The sequence below is a fragment of the Sylvia atricapilla genome, chromosome 1, assembly GCF_009819655.1.
Source record: "Sylvia atricapilla isolate bSylAtr1 chromosome 1, bSylAtr1.pri, whole genome shotgun sequence".
Taxonomy (NCBI): Eukaryota; Metazoa; Chordata; class Aves; order Passeriformes; family Sylviidae; genus Sylvia; species Sylvia atricapilla.
Window position 1 is genome coordinate 109,322,617 of NC_089140.1, and position 18,157 is coordinate 109,340,773.

The 18,157-nt window shown below is 40.7% G+C and overlaps 1 protein-coding gene across 1 annotated transcript in view; it reads right to left on the minus strand.

Annotated features, from left to right (window-relative positions):
• GAREM1 (GRB2 associated regulator of MAPK1 subtype 1) overlaps positions 1-18,157 on the minus strand; it is a 102,478-nt gene that overhangs the window by 74,712 nt on the left and 9,609 nt on the right. The window contains exon 2 of the mRNA XM_066330495.1: positions 4,789-4,929. Within this exon, the coding sequence (XP_066186592.1) occupies positions 4,789-4,929 (141 nt within the window). The remainder of the gene's footprint in view (positions 1-4,788; positions 4,930-18,157) is intronic.

Genomic DNA, 18,157 nt, shown 5'->3' on the forward strand with positions numbered 1-18,157 from the left:
AAACTTACAGAAGACCCAACATACTACAAACATCTATGAGTGCTCAGCATCACTGAAGGAAAAATCTGAGCTCTTCCAGACCTTCCAAACCAGGAAGAAGCAGGTTCAGAGTGGCTAATAAGGAACAGCAGCTGCTGTCACTGTCATCATCTCAAGACAACTGGGGGATGCCTGACTCACACCATGCTCTCCTCCCTCAGTGCCCAAGGGATGGCTCTTCCAGAGTGGATAGCAATAAGCCTAGAGGAATGGCCAAACTATGCCTTGGAGGGAGCCATGCCTTTGGACCTGAGAGAGAAACTCCTGCAGCTGCATGTTGCCAAATCTCAGGGAGCTGTCCTGCTCTCCTTTTGCCAAGGCAAGTTCACAAGAGGCCTGCAGAGAGCGTCTTGCTCTGTGTCAGCAGGACACGGCGAGGAGCGGCCCCATCAGGCACCGCACCGTGATTAACAAATCGGACCAGTAGAAACAGGTTTCTTGGTGTGTTTGTTGCACACCACTTCTAACACCAGAGAAGGGCCTTCTGACTCATTCCCATCCAACACCCCACCTGGGGAAGGTTCACATGACAAGGTTTTATATTTCCTCATTTAAAAGGCATTAAGAAAGCTATCAGCACACTTAGGCAAGCAACGAGAGCAGGGCACCAGTGATTACTCTGTATTAGCAATTGCACACCTTCACTCTGAGGCAGGGAGATGTGAGTTCACAGGAGTATTTTCAACATCCTGGATGTGTTACAGTGTGGCACACCCTGGAGTAGGGTGTTACTTTCTAGTATCTTTATAGAAGCATTTTTGTTATTAGTTGACTGCTGTGTGCACACAGAGGGCAGCAGAGACTTAAGAGGCATTCCCTCCAAAGTCTGGGCGAAACTGAGTAGAAGACTACAGAAAAAGAAAAGGATTTTTATATTTGCGTGTTTGTCTTTTATTTTAAACATCATCTCAAAGGAACAGCTTTCCTCTCAGAATGGGAAAACCCCCCAACTAGTTGAGAAAATGAACCACCAGTTGCAACAAGAGAAATAAGGCCCTAAAAAACCTCAACATTAGAAGTCCTGTTATGATTTGATTAAACGTGGGAGTAAGTATCTGGGGCAAAATTATCTAGATGCTGTCAACTCATCCCAAAGTACTTTTATTTCATTGCATGCACTCACCAACAGTAGCATGGCCTTTGAAAGAAAAGACTGTGATGTGTAGGTGGGGGTATGCACACACTCCACAGCCTTCTGTGCCACTCTTCCTGTGCAGCAGGTTTTAAGCAACCACATCCAACTTGATCATCCACTTTCACATCAATAGTCTGCACACATAAACAACTGTGGCCACGTAGCACAGGCATTTACAACAGACTGAGCCCAAGCCATTTACAGTCAGAGCAGAACACCTCTGCGGCTTGAGCTGATGAATCCTCAGAAACACTTTTGATAGTTTTGAGCTGCAGAGTCCTGCGAGGTAATGCAAAAAGAATCAGAAAACACCCGAGGGCTAGAGTGTTAAAACCCTGAGAGAGTGTCTTCAGTGCCTCTCAGTTATCACAGAATACATCTGACATGTGGTCACCAGCATATCCTTGGGATACATCTTCCTATGCAGAACTTCTGCAGAAGAATGAAAAGTATCCTTCTCGGCAAGCAGTAGCACAGAAAAAAGTAATTCTGCAAGGCAGCAACGTGTCCTGTATCTTTCCAAATTGAGATCATAGACCAGTATTTTCCAGAGGCTACCAGGGGAGACATTTATGAAAGCAAAGGTTACCATGCTGCCTAAGCAAAATGTAACAGTAATATTTAACATCAGCTGGAGGGTATTGGTAACACACACTTCCTTTTAGAGTAGAAATTAAGGATATCAGAGTACCAGGAATAAAACAAAACTAGTTCAGACAGAAAACTGATAAGACCTTTCTGTAAGGATTAAGAGTGAATTGTGTACCTGAAGAAAGCAAACAACACCAAAGGAATGTCCATCTGCTGTGATGGTTTACCTTGGATTCTTGTGAAACCCATTCTTTCACATCAAGACAGGGGCACTATCAGGACATGAATTTTGATATGCTCTCCATTCTATATGCATGTGAAGACTCCTGTTGTTTCAAGTGCCAGAAACACATTAGTTATTTGGCTTTAATTACATAAAAATTTAACTTGATGCTACGTTAACTTTTATTTTTACTCTAAAGAGAAGCAGACTGGAGAGAATATTCAAGAGAGAATGGTTACACGAACAGCTGTCATATATGACCTTTAACAGCAAAAATTACCATGTCTGCCACCACCAAAAGTAACAACCACGGTAGCACTTTCATAGAAGGGAAAGCACCACCAGCAAGACTGCACAACTCAAGTTCCAGTAATAAAGTTTCACTTAAATGTAAAATACAGCATTGCCCATCTTTAGTAAGGCCTTATTGCATTTGCTTTGTATTTGTTTTATTGTATTGTTTAATAAGTGCATCAAAACCTGATTTAACAAGTAGCAAAATAAGATTTACTTTATGCTCATATTTATATATATATATATGAGTGATGACTTTGTGGTACTTAAACTGATTTTATTTTCCTGAGATTACAGCTTCAGTGTCTCTTCCTGCTCAACTATTACAACCAAAATCATGCTGTAATTTGTGACACTGAAATTCTTCTAGGGTTAAAAAACCATGAAAAGGTATTCTATTAAAGCAAAAACAAACCTAGAAAGTAATTTCAATGAACTCTTATGTTCCATCTCTAAGGGTCATTCTGGTAGGCAGTACACCTTAGCTGACAGAAGTTTAAAGTTTAATCATGCAAAAACCAGTCCTATAATCCAGGTCAGCACCCAGCCCAGCAAGCTGGCTCCGTTAAACCTGGCCTCTCCAGCGGGGAGCTCTGGATCCCAAGAGCAGTGAACCTGAGGGACTGCACTGGGCAGCACTGAAAGCACTCTGTTAGCTCACAGACCTCTGTGTGGTACTCCACAGCAGCATAAGTTAATCTTTAGGGTATGGAAGACACCTCTAATAGCTAACACTTAGATGTTAGCATCCAAACTGCAGCGCTTCACTAACTAAACCTTCACATGCATAGATTCATCTCCCCTTTCATGAAGGCAAGCCCTTCAGACATGCTCTGGTTCTACAAGTTAGCACAGACCAGTTTTGTGAAATTCTTTTGGCAACACTGGAGCTCATCATGTGTTCAATAAGTGCCCGCACCAGGTGGAAGCTTCTGAACTTTCAGGTATTCTCATCTCATTAGTGAGGGTTTTGTGGCAGGGAACTTTCTTTGACAGCAAAATGTATTCTGCTAACTAAACTCACCCTCTTTTCCTGCATTAACACAAGCCAGGAAGAAAAGCACATTGACACTTTTACAGTATCTCGATAGACTTTGATTTTTTTTCCATTTACACACACTGGTGTCTGTGTAAATTTCAGATATGAATGAATGTAAACAAAGAGTCAGGAAACCTCGCTTAGCATATCTTTGTTAACTCTAAAAATAATGAACCAAACCAAGCCTTCAGTAAACCCCTTAAGATCTTCTTTCATGCCAATAACCATTTTATTTTCCATTCTCCTTCTTCCAGGAATCAGTGTAAGGATTTTAAAACATGGCATTCAGTTCAAAGGAAGTGAAGTGTTTATCTGTCCACACCACTGGATCTTATGCAGTCAGGAGGTGTCAAAAAAAACCCCAAAAACCCACATTACTAAGCATAAGCACTAGAAAAAGTTTATGCTAAGAAAGTCAACTTCAGAGAGTTTTAAAGCTGCATACATTAAGACACTATTTGCCATCATACCAAAGCTTTTGAAAGTATCTTAGAAAAATAAATGTTCCAGCAGTGAACTCCAAGGAAAAACAGTACCTAAGAAGGCAAGCGGTGTAATTCTCATCATGGAAATAGGGTGCATCACTGCAGCTGCAGCACTGGTGTGACTGACACAAAACAATTCAGCCAGGCCTTGTCCAACTCAGCACACACTCAGTGCACAGTGCTTTAAAGGAGATTGCAGCAGAGGCAAGTACATTATTCAATTGATAACTGGTTATACAGAAGACTAATTAAAACTAAGCCCACATCTTTATTTTGTAGCCATGGCTCTTTCAGTTCACACTTTCCAGCTTTTAAAAGTTTTGTGTCTACTGCTGTAAGATAAGGACTTCCCACTCAGATTGTATTGTTCTGTTCAGCTTGTGAATAAGAGCATTAAACAGCAGGAAAAAAAGTATTAAAAATTATTTCCCAGGAAAGTAAAAATAATTTGAAATCATAAAATAAATATGGATTAGTTGGATCATAGCTACTTGGAACAACAGTATTTCTCTATCACCCAAGAAGGCAAAGACAAGGCACTACTGAGGAGCATTAGTTTAAAACTACAGTATTATTATGAAGAGTCCCTGGTGTTTAACATCGAAATATCAGAAAATCCCCTCCAGCCTGAATGTAAAATCTATTCCATCTTTGACCAAACCTTTCAAGGCAATTTCAAACTTTCACACTTGTGTCTCCACATTCACACATGAGAAGTGCTGGCAACTCATTATGCTCAAATTGAAACCAATTTCTCTGCACAGCTACGTGTTCTGCCAATGTGCTGCTCAATGAAATACATCTATTTAGCAGCCCTGTGAGCAAGCCAGTATCTCTTGCTCTGTAACATTACTAAAAGGTAACTCATAGAAAATGGCATGAGAGGCTTAGCTTGCTTCACTCTCTCAAATACAGTGATCAGTATAAGTGGTAGGCAATTCATTATTTTTGAATTTGCATTTCAGGTCAACAATAGCTTTACCTGCATAATGTACAGGGATTTCTATCTTTGGCCCTATGACGTAGTGACCCTCCTCCAGACTGTGAGCTGTAATTGTTGTCCACTGCCGACACGAATGAATCAGAAGATAATCGCTCTCCCGAAGACCTTCCACAGTTTCTCCTGCAAAACAGATGTAGGGCTTTTTACAAAAAATAAAACAAACCACACTCGCTGCGTAATGAATTAGGAAAACATCACACAACAAACATTTTATTCTTATTGGTGTTTATTTTTTTCCAGACTTTTTGATAATTAAAAATTCAATTAAGTTAACTTCAACTCTATCCAGTATTTATTTTTGCAACCTAAGTGCCTTACCTTCCAGAAAACAAACATGAAACAAGATGTCTCAGTGCATGCATACAATATCACAGAGATGCAATCCAGATTACTGAGTAGTGGCTCTGGAGCTCCTTTTTTCAACTTTCTCCATAAACACACTTTACATATTTCCATTTTCGTCTGCCTATCTCACTCAATATTAATACTTGAGAGGTCCTTTTGTTTTTAAATAAAGGGGGGGAAAAAAACCCAACACACTTGCATATTTTAGAAGAGAAGCCTCACACTACCATAGAGCAGTAACAGGATATCACACTTTCAAAAACAGATTTCATCTTTATCATTGTATCCCTTTGCAAGCTGGTGCTTAAACAGCCATTCAGATGTATATAAACTTAATCCTATCACTTAATAAAGAGAAATAAATAAATAAATAAATATTTTCAAAAAATTTTGCAAACATCTAAGTCCCCTCTCAGACTGAATTTCAACCAGAAGCCTACCCAGACAACATGTAGCTCACCTTTCTAAAGCATTCTCTCATACTCTTGTACTCTGGTGTCTGTCAAACCCATCCCAAACCCAACCAAAGATCCAGCTCTCCTTTCTTCCCTTGTCCCTAACAAATTTTCATTTCTGTAGAGTATCCTCCCATTCTACAGCTTGCAGCACATGATCTTGTCTAGAGTGCTTTGCTAGGTTTCCCAGCAATTGCAAGAGCCATATTAGACAGACCACTAAGTGCCAGCTAGGCATCTCAAGCACTGTATGATAGGTGAACAAAATTTCACAGAGCAGGAAACTGTTCTGCGTATCATCACAGAACTGCTCTCACACACCTGCAGTCCTGCTCAGCACACAAAAACCCCAGTCTTTCTCCAGGTGTCTTTGAAGCAGTCACTTGGACTTTCAGGAACACTCACTAGACACTAAACATGGGCCAAGAATAATGAAACTTTAAATTTCATTTTCCTCCCATCCCACCAGCCCTCTGCAGTTACAGCCAAAAATAACGCAAATAGTTTAGCCCTGGAATCAAGTTTGGACAAAACCTATCCCCTTCAGCTACTACAACAAACTGAACTTTCTCCTCAATGCCCTGATATTCCTAAAAGTCAGTGGAAGAATGAGGATTTCCTCAGCCTGGGGCAGCAGACATTTCCTCCATTCAATCTCTGCAGAGGAGAGCTACTTCCCACTGAGGTGTTTTTTTTTTTTTTTTTTTTTTTTTTTTTTTTTTTTGCCTGCAACAGGCACTCTTCCACCGCAGGCAACAGCTTCTACACACCCCATTCCTGCCTGATTTCATGCTCCCATTCTATCAGAAAGCACCCTCCTACACGATTTAGAACACAGCAACTGGTGTGTGTGAGAATTGTTAAGATTTGAAATCAGAAGAGACCATTACGACCATCTGCTCTGACACCCTTTGGCCACAGGATTCTCCTTGTTCCCTCCAGAAACTCTGATCTGGCTAAACAAGGGAGAGACACGGCCCAATCTGCAGAGTCCAATAGATGGACTTCCCTGGGTCTATTGTTCTACGGCCTGTTAAACCTTAAAAACATTCCTGTTTTGCCTATTTGTGTCTTTCACTTATCAGCACGGGTAAACTGCTGTGATGGGGGTATAGAGGAGGGGAAAAAAAAAAAAAAAAAAAGTCAGAAGGTATACAAAGCTCCTTAGTACCAGTTATTCTTGCTCCTATGAAAGTACATTCCTAGGTTTCCTTTTTTTCCATAGCACAGGAAGTAGCTTCCAGGTAAACAGGCCATTTCATGAGCTGGCTTCCAGGCGTTCCTTGGACCACATCCTTTGGCAGCCTGGACAGGCAGGCTGCTTAACACCAGCGTCTGACCCCTGGAAAGCACCACCCCTCCACCCACAGCACACTAGGATAAGAGATCTCGTAAAGCCTAGGGAAGAGTGGAAAAAATTACCATGCAGCACCAGGGAACTCTTTTCCCATCCATATCTTGAAAGAAATTCAGATATATTTGCTAGAGGAATCTATGCAAGTACTATGTTTTGGCAAATTATCAGACCTCGAGCATCTCCTGTTTTCTGCTCACAGGGCAGTTTCTAATACATATAAAAATTAGCCTCAGCTTACTACAAAGCTTTATGATTTTGAGGGAAAGCACAATAATAACAACAATAACAGTAATAATAATAATAATAATAGCAACAATAATAATAAATAGCGTCATTTGAAACTCATGTTTCAGTTTTGAGAGTTACGTTCATGCTTCCTATAATCTGTGGCAACAAGTAATTATTCTGTCCCACAACAAAATCCAACCAGTGATACTTAAAGGAAGACCTAGTATTTTACTGGTTTCACTGACAGTGGTCAACAAATTTGGAATAAAAAAGAAAGCATTTCTGGTATACTTTTTCTCAGCCTTACAATTTGTAGGTATAATTTCAGAATATTACCTAAAGGGAGACTGGACTCTACATCCAGGATTGCAGGGAAATAATTACAGTATGGGTCACCCTCGAAGAATCTGAGGAAGATATTCTCAGGAAAATAAAGACACCCATTATGAAAAGGTGCTTCCAGCCATGGCTCACATGCTGCGATCTGTTTAAGTGGTTGCTCCACAAAAACTGGGTGGGACAGGTGAGTGTAAAAAGAGATTAGCAAGGCAGGCCCAAGAGTGACTACGTAATTGAGTCTGCAGCTGGAAGTAGCTGTATTTTCTTAAACAGAACCTTGGAAACCACAATTCACATTATACCAGTTATTTGCTGCGACCGATTACATCGGAAACGAATTTTGGGCTTTGCCACAGGAGACTGGAGGAGACAAGGTGAAGCAGATGTGAAAGGGAGTTGACTCTCCTCTTGGCTCCTTAACAAAGGGCAGGTCTGTCCTTACCAAGCCCTGATCTTTCTCAACCATAGGTGAGACAGATTCCTGGGGTTTGCTTTATAGGAAGAGGCTCCTTGTCACCAAGGGATTAAAGGACTCTCAAAAACACCTGGCTAATCATGGTATTCAAGCTATGCAAGCAAAATGTGACTGAGGACAACAAAGCAATGCACTTCTTTCTTCCCTTTTCTTCTACTCTGTCTCCCCCATAAGATTTTAAAGATTTTAAGGTTTTTTTACTTGCTCACTGATTTTCAAGTCGTTTCTTCCTGGAGGGGAGGACCTTCCAGGCTGGAGACACCTCTAACCCTCGCTACACTCCTCCTGTCCCAGCCCAACCCAGCCCAGGCTCAGCTAGCCCTTTACACTTTTCTTAGCCAACCATACCTTGCAAAACAGCCACACACATTCAATCTGATTTCCCCCCTCTGCAGTGGCTCAAGTTATGCAAGCCTTCTATTAATCACATTTTAGCTGTGTGGGAGAGAACTCGGCAGCTCTCACAATTCACCGGCTACGCAACTCGGTTCTCACCTATTCAACACACTCCTCCTACACTGCTGCTTACATAAAAATAAGACGCCACAAGAAAACAGAGAACACAGGCCACTCATCTTTAGGAACAGTTTTGTCTCTTATGATCCAGAATGGATCAGCTGCTCTACGTTTTCACCCTCTCCTCCCCGCCCCACATGCCTGCAATATAATTAAACCACTACAAAGAATCTACAGGCAAATACTTGTGCTGGTCTTTTACGCCCCCCACCAAATAAAAGTCAAGAGAAGCAATGAACTACCACATGCAATTCCTCACCTTTCCCCAAGTCGCCTACCTCCTTCCAAAATATGAGTCAAGTTTATTCACAGTAATGCCCGAGACTAGGACACCCATAATTCGCTAGCAGCTCCTAAACCCTAAATCAAGTGTCAACACCCATCCTTGCCTGAGATTAAAAGCCTCTCACCTCTGAACTGAAAACTTAGCCAGTATGTTCCAACACAAGCTGATCTCCCACAAGCACTCTGACCACAATCAGTACTTGGGTACTTCACTCATCCCCACCAAAGCAGCACTGCAATAGGTCTTCAGGTGTTCATTGCAAATAAGATTCACTATCATTTCTTAATTGCATGACCCATTTCTGTACAATTCCTAAAAACCTCTAATACTGCCAACACCACCCTTGTTGAAGGATAGTTGCAGGGGAAACACCGATCAGGAAAGAAAAATCATTCAGATGTTGATAGTCATTAAAAAAATAAAAATAAAGGTAATTGCTTAATCAAGAGTCCCATGCTTATTAAATACTATCTACATTAAATGCCAATACTACTTTAATCATTCTTTCCAGTTCCAAAACTGGATCATCCACATTTGGCAAATCTTGACTCAGTCATTGTAAACACTTCAATTTCAAATTAACAGCTAACAACTGCAGCAACACTGATGCAGGAGGAACAGGATACCTCCTCCATCGACAAATTCAGAGATGAAATTCTGTTTTCACATGCACTTTTTAAGGACCAGGTAAAGAAACAGAGGTCAGCTACATGCAGGGACTGAGTTTACATCTATGCTGCAGCATAGAAAGAAGCTCATTTCTTTTGAAAAGAGACATCTCTGCAAGTTGTTGTCACTGCTTACTTTTGAACACAATTTTATTTAGTTTAGCATCTCACAATTCCCAAATTTCTGTGAATTCCCCAAAGCCTTGGGAGTAGAGTTCTTTGGAGAAGACCACTTCAGTTTTGAAGGGTCTGAGCACTCCTATGACCCCTTTGCTTCCTCCTGGATCTTCAAATATCACAAGTTGGAAGGGACCCATAAGGATCATCAAGCCAAAATGTTCATTTCTCACAGGACTGCCTAAAACTAACCCATATAGGTAAGTATCATCAAGATGCCCCTTGAACTCAGACAAGTTCAGTCCCCTGACCACTTCCATGGGAAGCCTGTGCTAGTGACTGACCACCTTCTCAGAGAAGAGCCTTTTCCTAATGTCCCATTACAGTCCACAAAAGAAAATTCACAAGGTCCCACATACTCTGCTTGCCAAAGACAACAATGACTTTTCAACACCAACCACTAAAGAAAATTCAATAAACGAATGAAAAGAACCAACAACAAACCAACAACAAAACTTTTAAGGTTCTCCTCCCAATATTGAAAAAAATAACATACAAGTCACTGCAAAATGTTCAGGCCAATATGACTCATTTATTCACTCACAGAAACTACACTGCTAAAAATAGGTAGTGATGTACAGGAATATAAAGGCTTTATAATGCCACACACTTTGTCATTGTGGCTAAGAGTTTGCATCACTGCCTTAAAGCATAAGCTTTGCGTCTGGAGGTATTAAAATAGTAGGTAACAAGGTAATTCAGAGAAAGAGAAGTCGTCACATTTAAGGTTTCAGTAACGCAACAGATTCCATTTACACACATCAGATGAGCTAGATACCATTTACTCCTGCCAGGAAGATGGTTACAGACACATTCCACTCATCTCACTCATCACAGAAGACTGCAAAGTGAGCTTAATGCTGTCCCTTACACATCAGTTCAAGCACGCTGAATTTGCTCTTTCTGGAACGAAAAGGCTTACGGAAAAGAACCGGGAGCTCATGAGAGACTTAAGATGGCTTTTGTGAAATAACTGATGAAAAAGGTGCCTGTGAAAACCCCAGGGAAAACTCAGCAACACTTAGGGCCATGTGTTTTCATTAAGCCTGAACACCATCTGCATACAAGGTAACAGATGCCGCACAATTACGTGCATCACCTGGACTGTCTTGGTCAGTTAAGTAGGTGGTGAGTTTAATTATTCCATCTAATGTTCCATAATCACATTACATATCATTACACAGAAAAATCTCAGCAATATTAAAAATCACGACTGGGTGCTCAGCCAGGTACCTACCAAACGACACAAAAGAATAACATCAACCTTATTCCCCCTCGAGTTTGCACTAAAATTTGCCAGGAATGAAGGGAAAAAGAGGTGGCTGGCTGGCCAGGTGAGCACCTATGCTGTGAAATAATTAGGCAGAACTGTCAGCATGTGGCCAGTGTGGCACTGAAAGGAGGTTTATCTAGCAACAACTGAAAGCTAAGAGAAAGCAAAACTATTAGAAGCTAGAAAAAATAAAGAAGTGAGATTCTCACTTATTCATCATGTTCCCAACTGCACTGAGGAGCCCTACTTACACACTATCTGCTTCACTGGGCATGCAGCTTCCCTGGACTTTCCCTAGCTGAGGACCAAACAAGCCATGCATTAAGAGAAACCTTAACATTACCCTACCTCATCATGAAAACAAAAGGACAGCCCCACACAGTATGAAATGAAGTTATAATCTTTCAGGTTTTTTTTAAAAGACAATATTATAGACTTGCACGGCTCTGTGCAAAGAGATGTTTTGGGTCAGAAGGAGGTCACACTGCTAGCACAAATATAAATGCCAGTGCTGCTTTTTCATAGCAAAAGAAGGAACCTACAAAACCTGGCACCAGCAAACTAATAAAAGCTGTCTTGTTATTGGAAAGGCAAATTTGTGTTTCTACAGACATAGCTAGTCACATAGCTCCCACACAAGGTAACACCTTAAGATGAATTCAATTTCTTTTCATCTTATTGGGAGATCCACAGAAGGTAAGAGATGAAGCCAAGGCCTCCTCTCAGCACAGAAGCTCGGGGGGTACCCCATCTAAAAATGGGAAGCCCAGGGCCGAGCACTGATGAGACAGCACACCTGAAGAGACCACACACAGGTCAGAAACATCCAGCACCTGTGAAGTGCAGGCATCACACACACTTCAGTCTGCTTGGCAATGAGGGTCTGGGAGCACCACAGGTATCTGCAAGCCTTTCCAAGGTATGCTTTGCAGTACCACCAGGTGTTAAAATAAGCCTGGGTACCACAACATTCTTTTGTCTTTAAAAAAAAATTAAAACAAGAAAGATCAATCATAACTCAAGAGCCATTCTTATCTGAGAGTCTTTGTTTCCTCTCACTGGTGGGCTAAATCCTTTATATAATCTTCAAAGAGGTCTCTGCACTTTGGTGCTTCTTTAGCCAGTTGTTTGTTTGGGCTTCTGATCTCTTAAAATACAACATAACAAAAAAAAAAAAAAAACAAGGCACAACATCCACAAAAAAACAGCAGATGGCAACTTCTTGTCCCACACAAACCAAATAAGCCAAAACAAGAAGTACACCAGACTGCATCACAGAGAGCATCCACTGTTAATTCAAATTCGCACTCATTTGATTCAGGGACACACAGAAGCACCACTAGCACTCAAGGAGCACTGCATTGAGTGTGTTGCCTTCATGGTATTAAAAATACAAGTTCTTTGAAAAAAACATACACAAAAAAATCCCTCAGACTGTTATCATGGGCAATAAGCTATTGAAAGAGAATCCCAAATTCCTTGCAACAGTGCACGGGACAGCTTCCATCCGACTTGCATAGTGCTGTCAACACATGATCCTTCACCACTTCCAGCACTTGGTTGTATTACTGCCACAGCATTTCACTGGCACAACAGCTGCCTCTTCTCACACAGATCATTTCACTGATATTTAGTTTTCTTCTTTTATAATGATGAGTTTGGGACTTACATTTTGGGTGGAGAGACAAAAAGTTTTTACTAAGCCTGACTATTTAAATTAAGACAAATTATTTTATTATTATTTAGCAGGCTGTACCACCTCTCCTTATGAGAATTCCATCTGAACTCTGAGGGAGAGTGGAGGGAGAAAGTCAAACCTTTTGTTTTCTGCACACTGCATCATACTGCAGACTATCTGCTGGGTATTTTATCTATGGAGATGCACCTCAATGAATGTCAAAGACTAATAAATATTAAATTAGGGTGGTTTGCTTGCTTAAGCTTTGGCACTGTCCTTTGTTACCGAGTCCCATCTCCATTGAGCTGTTCAGCCTGTCAGTGCTATTTCTTCAGAAAAGCACTGGTCTATGTAGGTCAGCAGAAAAAGTTCATTAGGTAGAGAACCGCATCTGAATTTTCCAGTCTAAAGTAGCAAAGCAAATTTGTAGGGACAAAAATTCATAATAATGCTCGTTAAAGGAAGGGGAAGAAAACCCCAGCAATATTTTGCTACATGATGAAGCCCACTTGTAGCAACATTAGACCTACCAAAAATTGAACTCTTTTTTTTGATGTGACTATGACTGAACAGATGCTCAAAAGCGTTACCCTCGCATAAAATGCCTAATGGCAGAGAAATAGAAAGAGCTTGCAATTGTAGAAACACTACTACTACTGAAGAAAAACCTTCTCTGAAAGCCACTTGATGTTATCAGTCTGACTTTCTGATTCCATACAGACACAAAAAAGGTTGATTAAAAAATTAAAATCAAGCTGATCAGAGAAACTTCCTTGTTTAAAAGAAAGCATAACAACTTGCGTGGGAGTGTATCATGCAGTCTAAATACAGACTGCCAGCAAGTTAAAAGGGTAAATATTGTAATTTCTAGGAGCAAATATTGTAGTTTCTAGGAGTAAGATTAAAAAAAACCAACAACCCAACCAAAACAAACCACATTAAAATTTAAACATCTCAGAGCTATATAATGTAGTGTACTAAATTTTTAATTTAAAGCGGGCAGATTCATTAGGAAAGCCTGACAGTGGTCTCAACTGACTTTCTATGTCTGAGCATAGTGAAAAAGATGAAAGCAGAAGGCTCTGTACCCAGCTACACAATCTTTTGAGCTTGCAACACAAGGCTTTAAAAAAAATTCCAGTTATATCAAGGGCTAATGATAATTTGCCTCATTTTTCAGTTTCCCTTCTTCCTTCTCAAACAAATTCCCAAGTAATTTTCAATATGTGCTTCTGTTTAACACTTCTGTTCCTGCACCACATTCATTTGTGCTGCTTCTCATTATCCAGCTCAACGAGCATTTCTGTCATGATTCAAACTGCAACTTAACACTCTTCTCTCTCAAAAGAGAAAAAAAAAAAAGTAATACTGACTTGACCTTCCATCAGCAGCACAGACTTCATGTCTTTGAAAAGTTTCATTTGGTAGCACAAGGATCCATATTTATTTGGATTTTAAAATTACTTAGATTCTTCCTTGTTTTGCTGAAACCAAGAAGTGGGGAAAAATTGTAAGCATGGAGGTTCAGGCAAATTTACCTGAAATTCTTGTGTGCTACCCATCAGATTAAGATTCAACCTACTGGTGCTCAGAGTTGTTTTTTAATTACAAAAGAGGTTAAAAAAGAGGTTTAAAAATATTTTTATTTGAGAGCTAAGCACCAAAGCCAGCTCAGGTTGTGCCTCACAAACTCAACGACAGTTTCACATCATCTCTTCGTTAATTTGCTGCTGAAACAATGCAGGACAAGTCCATGAGACTGATCTAACCTCATCCAGCCCAGAGTGCTGCCCATCTGCAGCAAGGTCTGCCACCAACAATTACACCTGTCTCCACCTTGGATGGTGGAGAGAGAGACACTGAATCTTCCTGCAGCTTCAGAGAGAGCTGGGCAAGATGCATCTACCCAAGGAATAGTTTGCCCGAGATGATGCCTCTTGCCACTGTACACCTTGGATGAAAGGCAACTCTGTTGGCTGCACTGCAACAATTTTCAGTTGTCTGAACAGGGAACTCAGTTTGCTTCACTAACTCTACCTGCTCAGCAAGGAAGAAGCAAGGGCAGCATCACCCTCAGAGTGCCTTATATTATTACTTACTACCTGGGGTATTTTGTGCATTGATGTAATCCTTCAGCCTCACAGTACTGTGATCAGACTTTGCTCTGGGCAACCATTAAATATTTCACAATCAAGAGAAAGGAGATAAGACTTTATTTCTGCAATTTCCAATCCCTCTGCAAAAGTCTGATAAAATCAAATTGTTTCAATCCAACTGATGCTGAACTTAAGCTATCACCCACTAATACCTAACAAGAGAGCAGAGACTCCCAGCCACCTATTCTTTTTATGCCTGCCAGCAAGAAGACAGATTTATTTCTCTAGGATTAGCATTTTGCTATTGGAATGACTGGATATACCAGTACTGTTGCAACAAATCAGCATAAACCATAATCTCATTACAAAGCTATGGGACAGATTAATCCACTGAAAAATCCAGTTTGTTCCAAGGCAAGTTTTTCCCCAGCTGCAAATATACAGAGACAACATCTCAGTGAGTCCTCAAAAAAATCTGTTTGACCTACTGCAGGGAAGAGAAGAACAAATATTTTAAATAAGCAGTAAGTGGAATTTTGGTGCCACTGCCACTGATGGTAAACTCTCTGCTGACTTCAGCAATCTCACAGTTTGAACCTTGGCATCTTGCTTTCTTTGTGTTCATCAGAAAACTAGTGAGAAAAAAAAAAAAAAGAAAGAGTAGTAACAACACAGATTTCATTGAGCTTTGTTTGTGTTTATTTCAAGCCTTCAGAACTAACATCCCAGAATGAGAAACCTTACTTTTTATGAATTCAAGCCAAACAAGCCAAAACACATCTTTCAACACAGACTGCTCTTCACTCCCACACAGGGGGAAAAAACCACTCAGTACAACAACATCTTAACATTCACATTCCAAAACAGAGTAACTCTCTGTTGCCACCGTAATTACTCTGCTTATTAATATTGAGCCTCATCAGATATAACTGCAGATTTGCTGTATCCTCATGACAGATTTAGTTCTATGATTGATTAAACAAAACAGTCAAGCACCGTGGTTACTTACAGCAGCCTAGAAAATATCAGCAGTTCTTTAAACTATTCTGATACTCAGCAATGTGTTGAATATGTGCCAACTATTAGTGGCAACTATTTGTCATGGTAAAAAAGGAAGAACAAAAATCTGACAACCACTCAATTCCTTAAAAAAATGAGATTCTTACAGAAGAAAACAATGTTTTTGAAGTCACCGAAGACCACAAATCTTAAATGCTAAGAATAATAGCAAGGAATGCCAAGTTTAACTGCATTTAAAATGGTCACAGGTTAGAAATATTGAGGAGAAGGCTAAGTAATTTTTCATTGCATGCAAGAGAGGTTCCAGCCCAGTTTATTGTTACATAGGGAGCAAGAGAAAGGAATTCTGTTGATCCCATATGTAGTTAATTTTCCATTTTGAATTCTCATGGCCGAAGTCGAGGCAGTAAAAATGTTAAAATATTTATCTGCTCTTTGCAATCAAGGCACTAGGCCTGGAAATGAAAAATGCAAAAAGCAGCTTTCAAAAGCAGTCTGATAGGTAAAGAGAACAACAGCACTACCTGACCAAAGGGAAAACACAGCAGTAATGAGACCTCGGAGCAGTTTGCTGCCATACAAATCAGCTCCTTTAAATACTTCATTAAGAGAACCGAAGTTCTCTTTCACTAGAGGCAGGCATTCCTCATTCTAGAGTGCTCCTGCTCAGATGTGTCTATAAATACTGTGAGGTCCAGTGAAGGACACACTTCCAAGTGCCTGGTTAGCATCAGGTGCCCAGCTGGAGAAGCTTAATACTCAAGAGGTGGGAGGTCAGCATTTAGCACTGCACTTAACACAGTGTTTGTTACTGACTTCCTATTTATGTCCAAGCACAGATACCGAGTGGTTGATCAAGCCAGAGGCAGCTGCACACCTTTGATGCTGCCCAAGTCTCGGGCAGTGTGGTCAGAGAAGGCTGGGTAAAGCTCCCCAGAGTTGGGATGTCGATGAAGGAAATTTTAACCCTACCAACCTCATGCATTGAAGAGCTAGAATTTGATTCCAGATTGCCCTGGCAGAGAAACAGTCTATTCATTCAGAGTTTTCCTGGGCACAGCATGAGAGCTGGGAAGCTCTCATTGACAGTTATTTATAATTAGATGATATTTTAAAATAGCATCCAAGTAAACATGCTCTATCCTCTCATTATATATCCCAAGTCCTAAAGGGACACTATGGCACTTTGTGTTGCACAGCAGTGATCCCTGCTTGAACTTAGGGCATCTTAGATAAGCTCCCAATTAAAAATAAAGTAGCCCAAATGCAGGAGCTGCTCAAGCATAGTTTTCTTTGGCTTTCAGAGAACTCATCATTACAATTTAATTTGTCTCCCGTCTTTCTTGCAGCCTGGGTTAAGGATGAAATAAAAACAGCTGGAAGTGAACAAAAGTTCAGCTCTGCTCTGAAGTGGGGCTGCCACCTGGCTGCTTGCCCAGTGGCCTGGCCCACCTCCCTGTGCCCTCACAGCCCGAGCAGGCACGAATGGATTTTGCACACACGGCACCTGATTGTTGGAGCTGCCATTGCTTCTGCATTTTAGCTACATCCACTGTACCCCTTCTGCTCAACCTGGAAAAAAATCATATATCACTAATAGGCAGGTAATGCCTCTTCAAAAGTGGGCTGACTGCATACAGGGACAGAAGTATGGATGTTCAACTCTAATTAGGCACCTTTTTGGTCTGCTTGCATCCTGGAACAGTATTTAAGTAATATGGGAGTACTAAAAGGAGGAACACATTTAAAGCAGCCCCTACATCTTTTCTGATGAAGAAGAGTCTTAATCCTGAATGCAGATTGTTTCCACTGTTTCAGAGAAAACTATCCTTAAGCTGTGAAGTATAAAAAGAAGGGATTTGTTTTTAATGTAAAAAGGAACAAGTGAATAACAGCTCTTTGATAATATTTCTATCACCTTAAGAAGGCACACACAAAAAAAACCCCCAAAACACAACCCACTCTTCTGTGGAAAGGACAGCTTTTACTTTTGGTAAGCAGCATGCAGAACACAGAGTGAATAAAAAAAGCCCATCATGCCTCACTCTCCCCCTGAGGGCACATTTATCTCTGCCCGCAGGCAATTTGGTTTTAAGATATTTTGTTATGTATTGACAGGAATCCAAATGATATTTGACATTGCAACTATAAGACATGGAACAGAAAAATGTTCTCCTCCAGCTCACCCTACACTGAGCTGCAGTGCTGTTACAGCTTTGCTGCTGGTCTGCAGCCACATCCTGGGTCAGGTGCTGCAGCAACACGTGTGTGTGTCGCTACATCTTGTATTTTCAGCCCTCTCACCTCTCTGAGTCACACATGTGCCGACGCTTTTTATATTTGCCTGCTTTACATTCAGAGATTAGGACAGGAAAAAAAAAAAAAAAAGTCTTACCATAATGAAACTACGTTAAATGCAACTTGGTAATATCTCA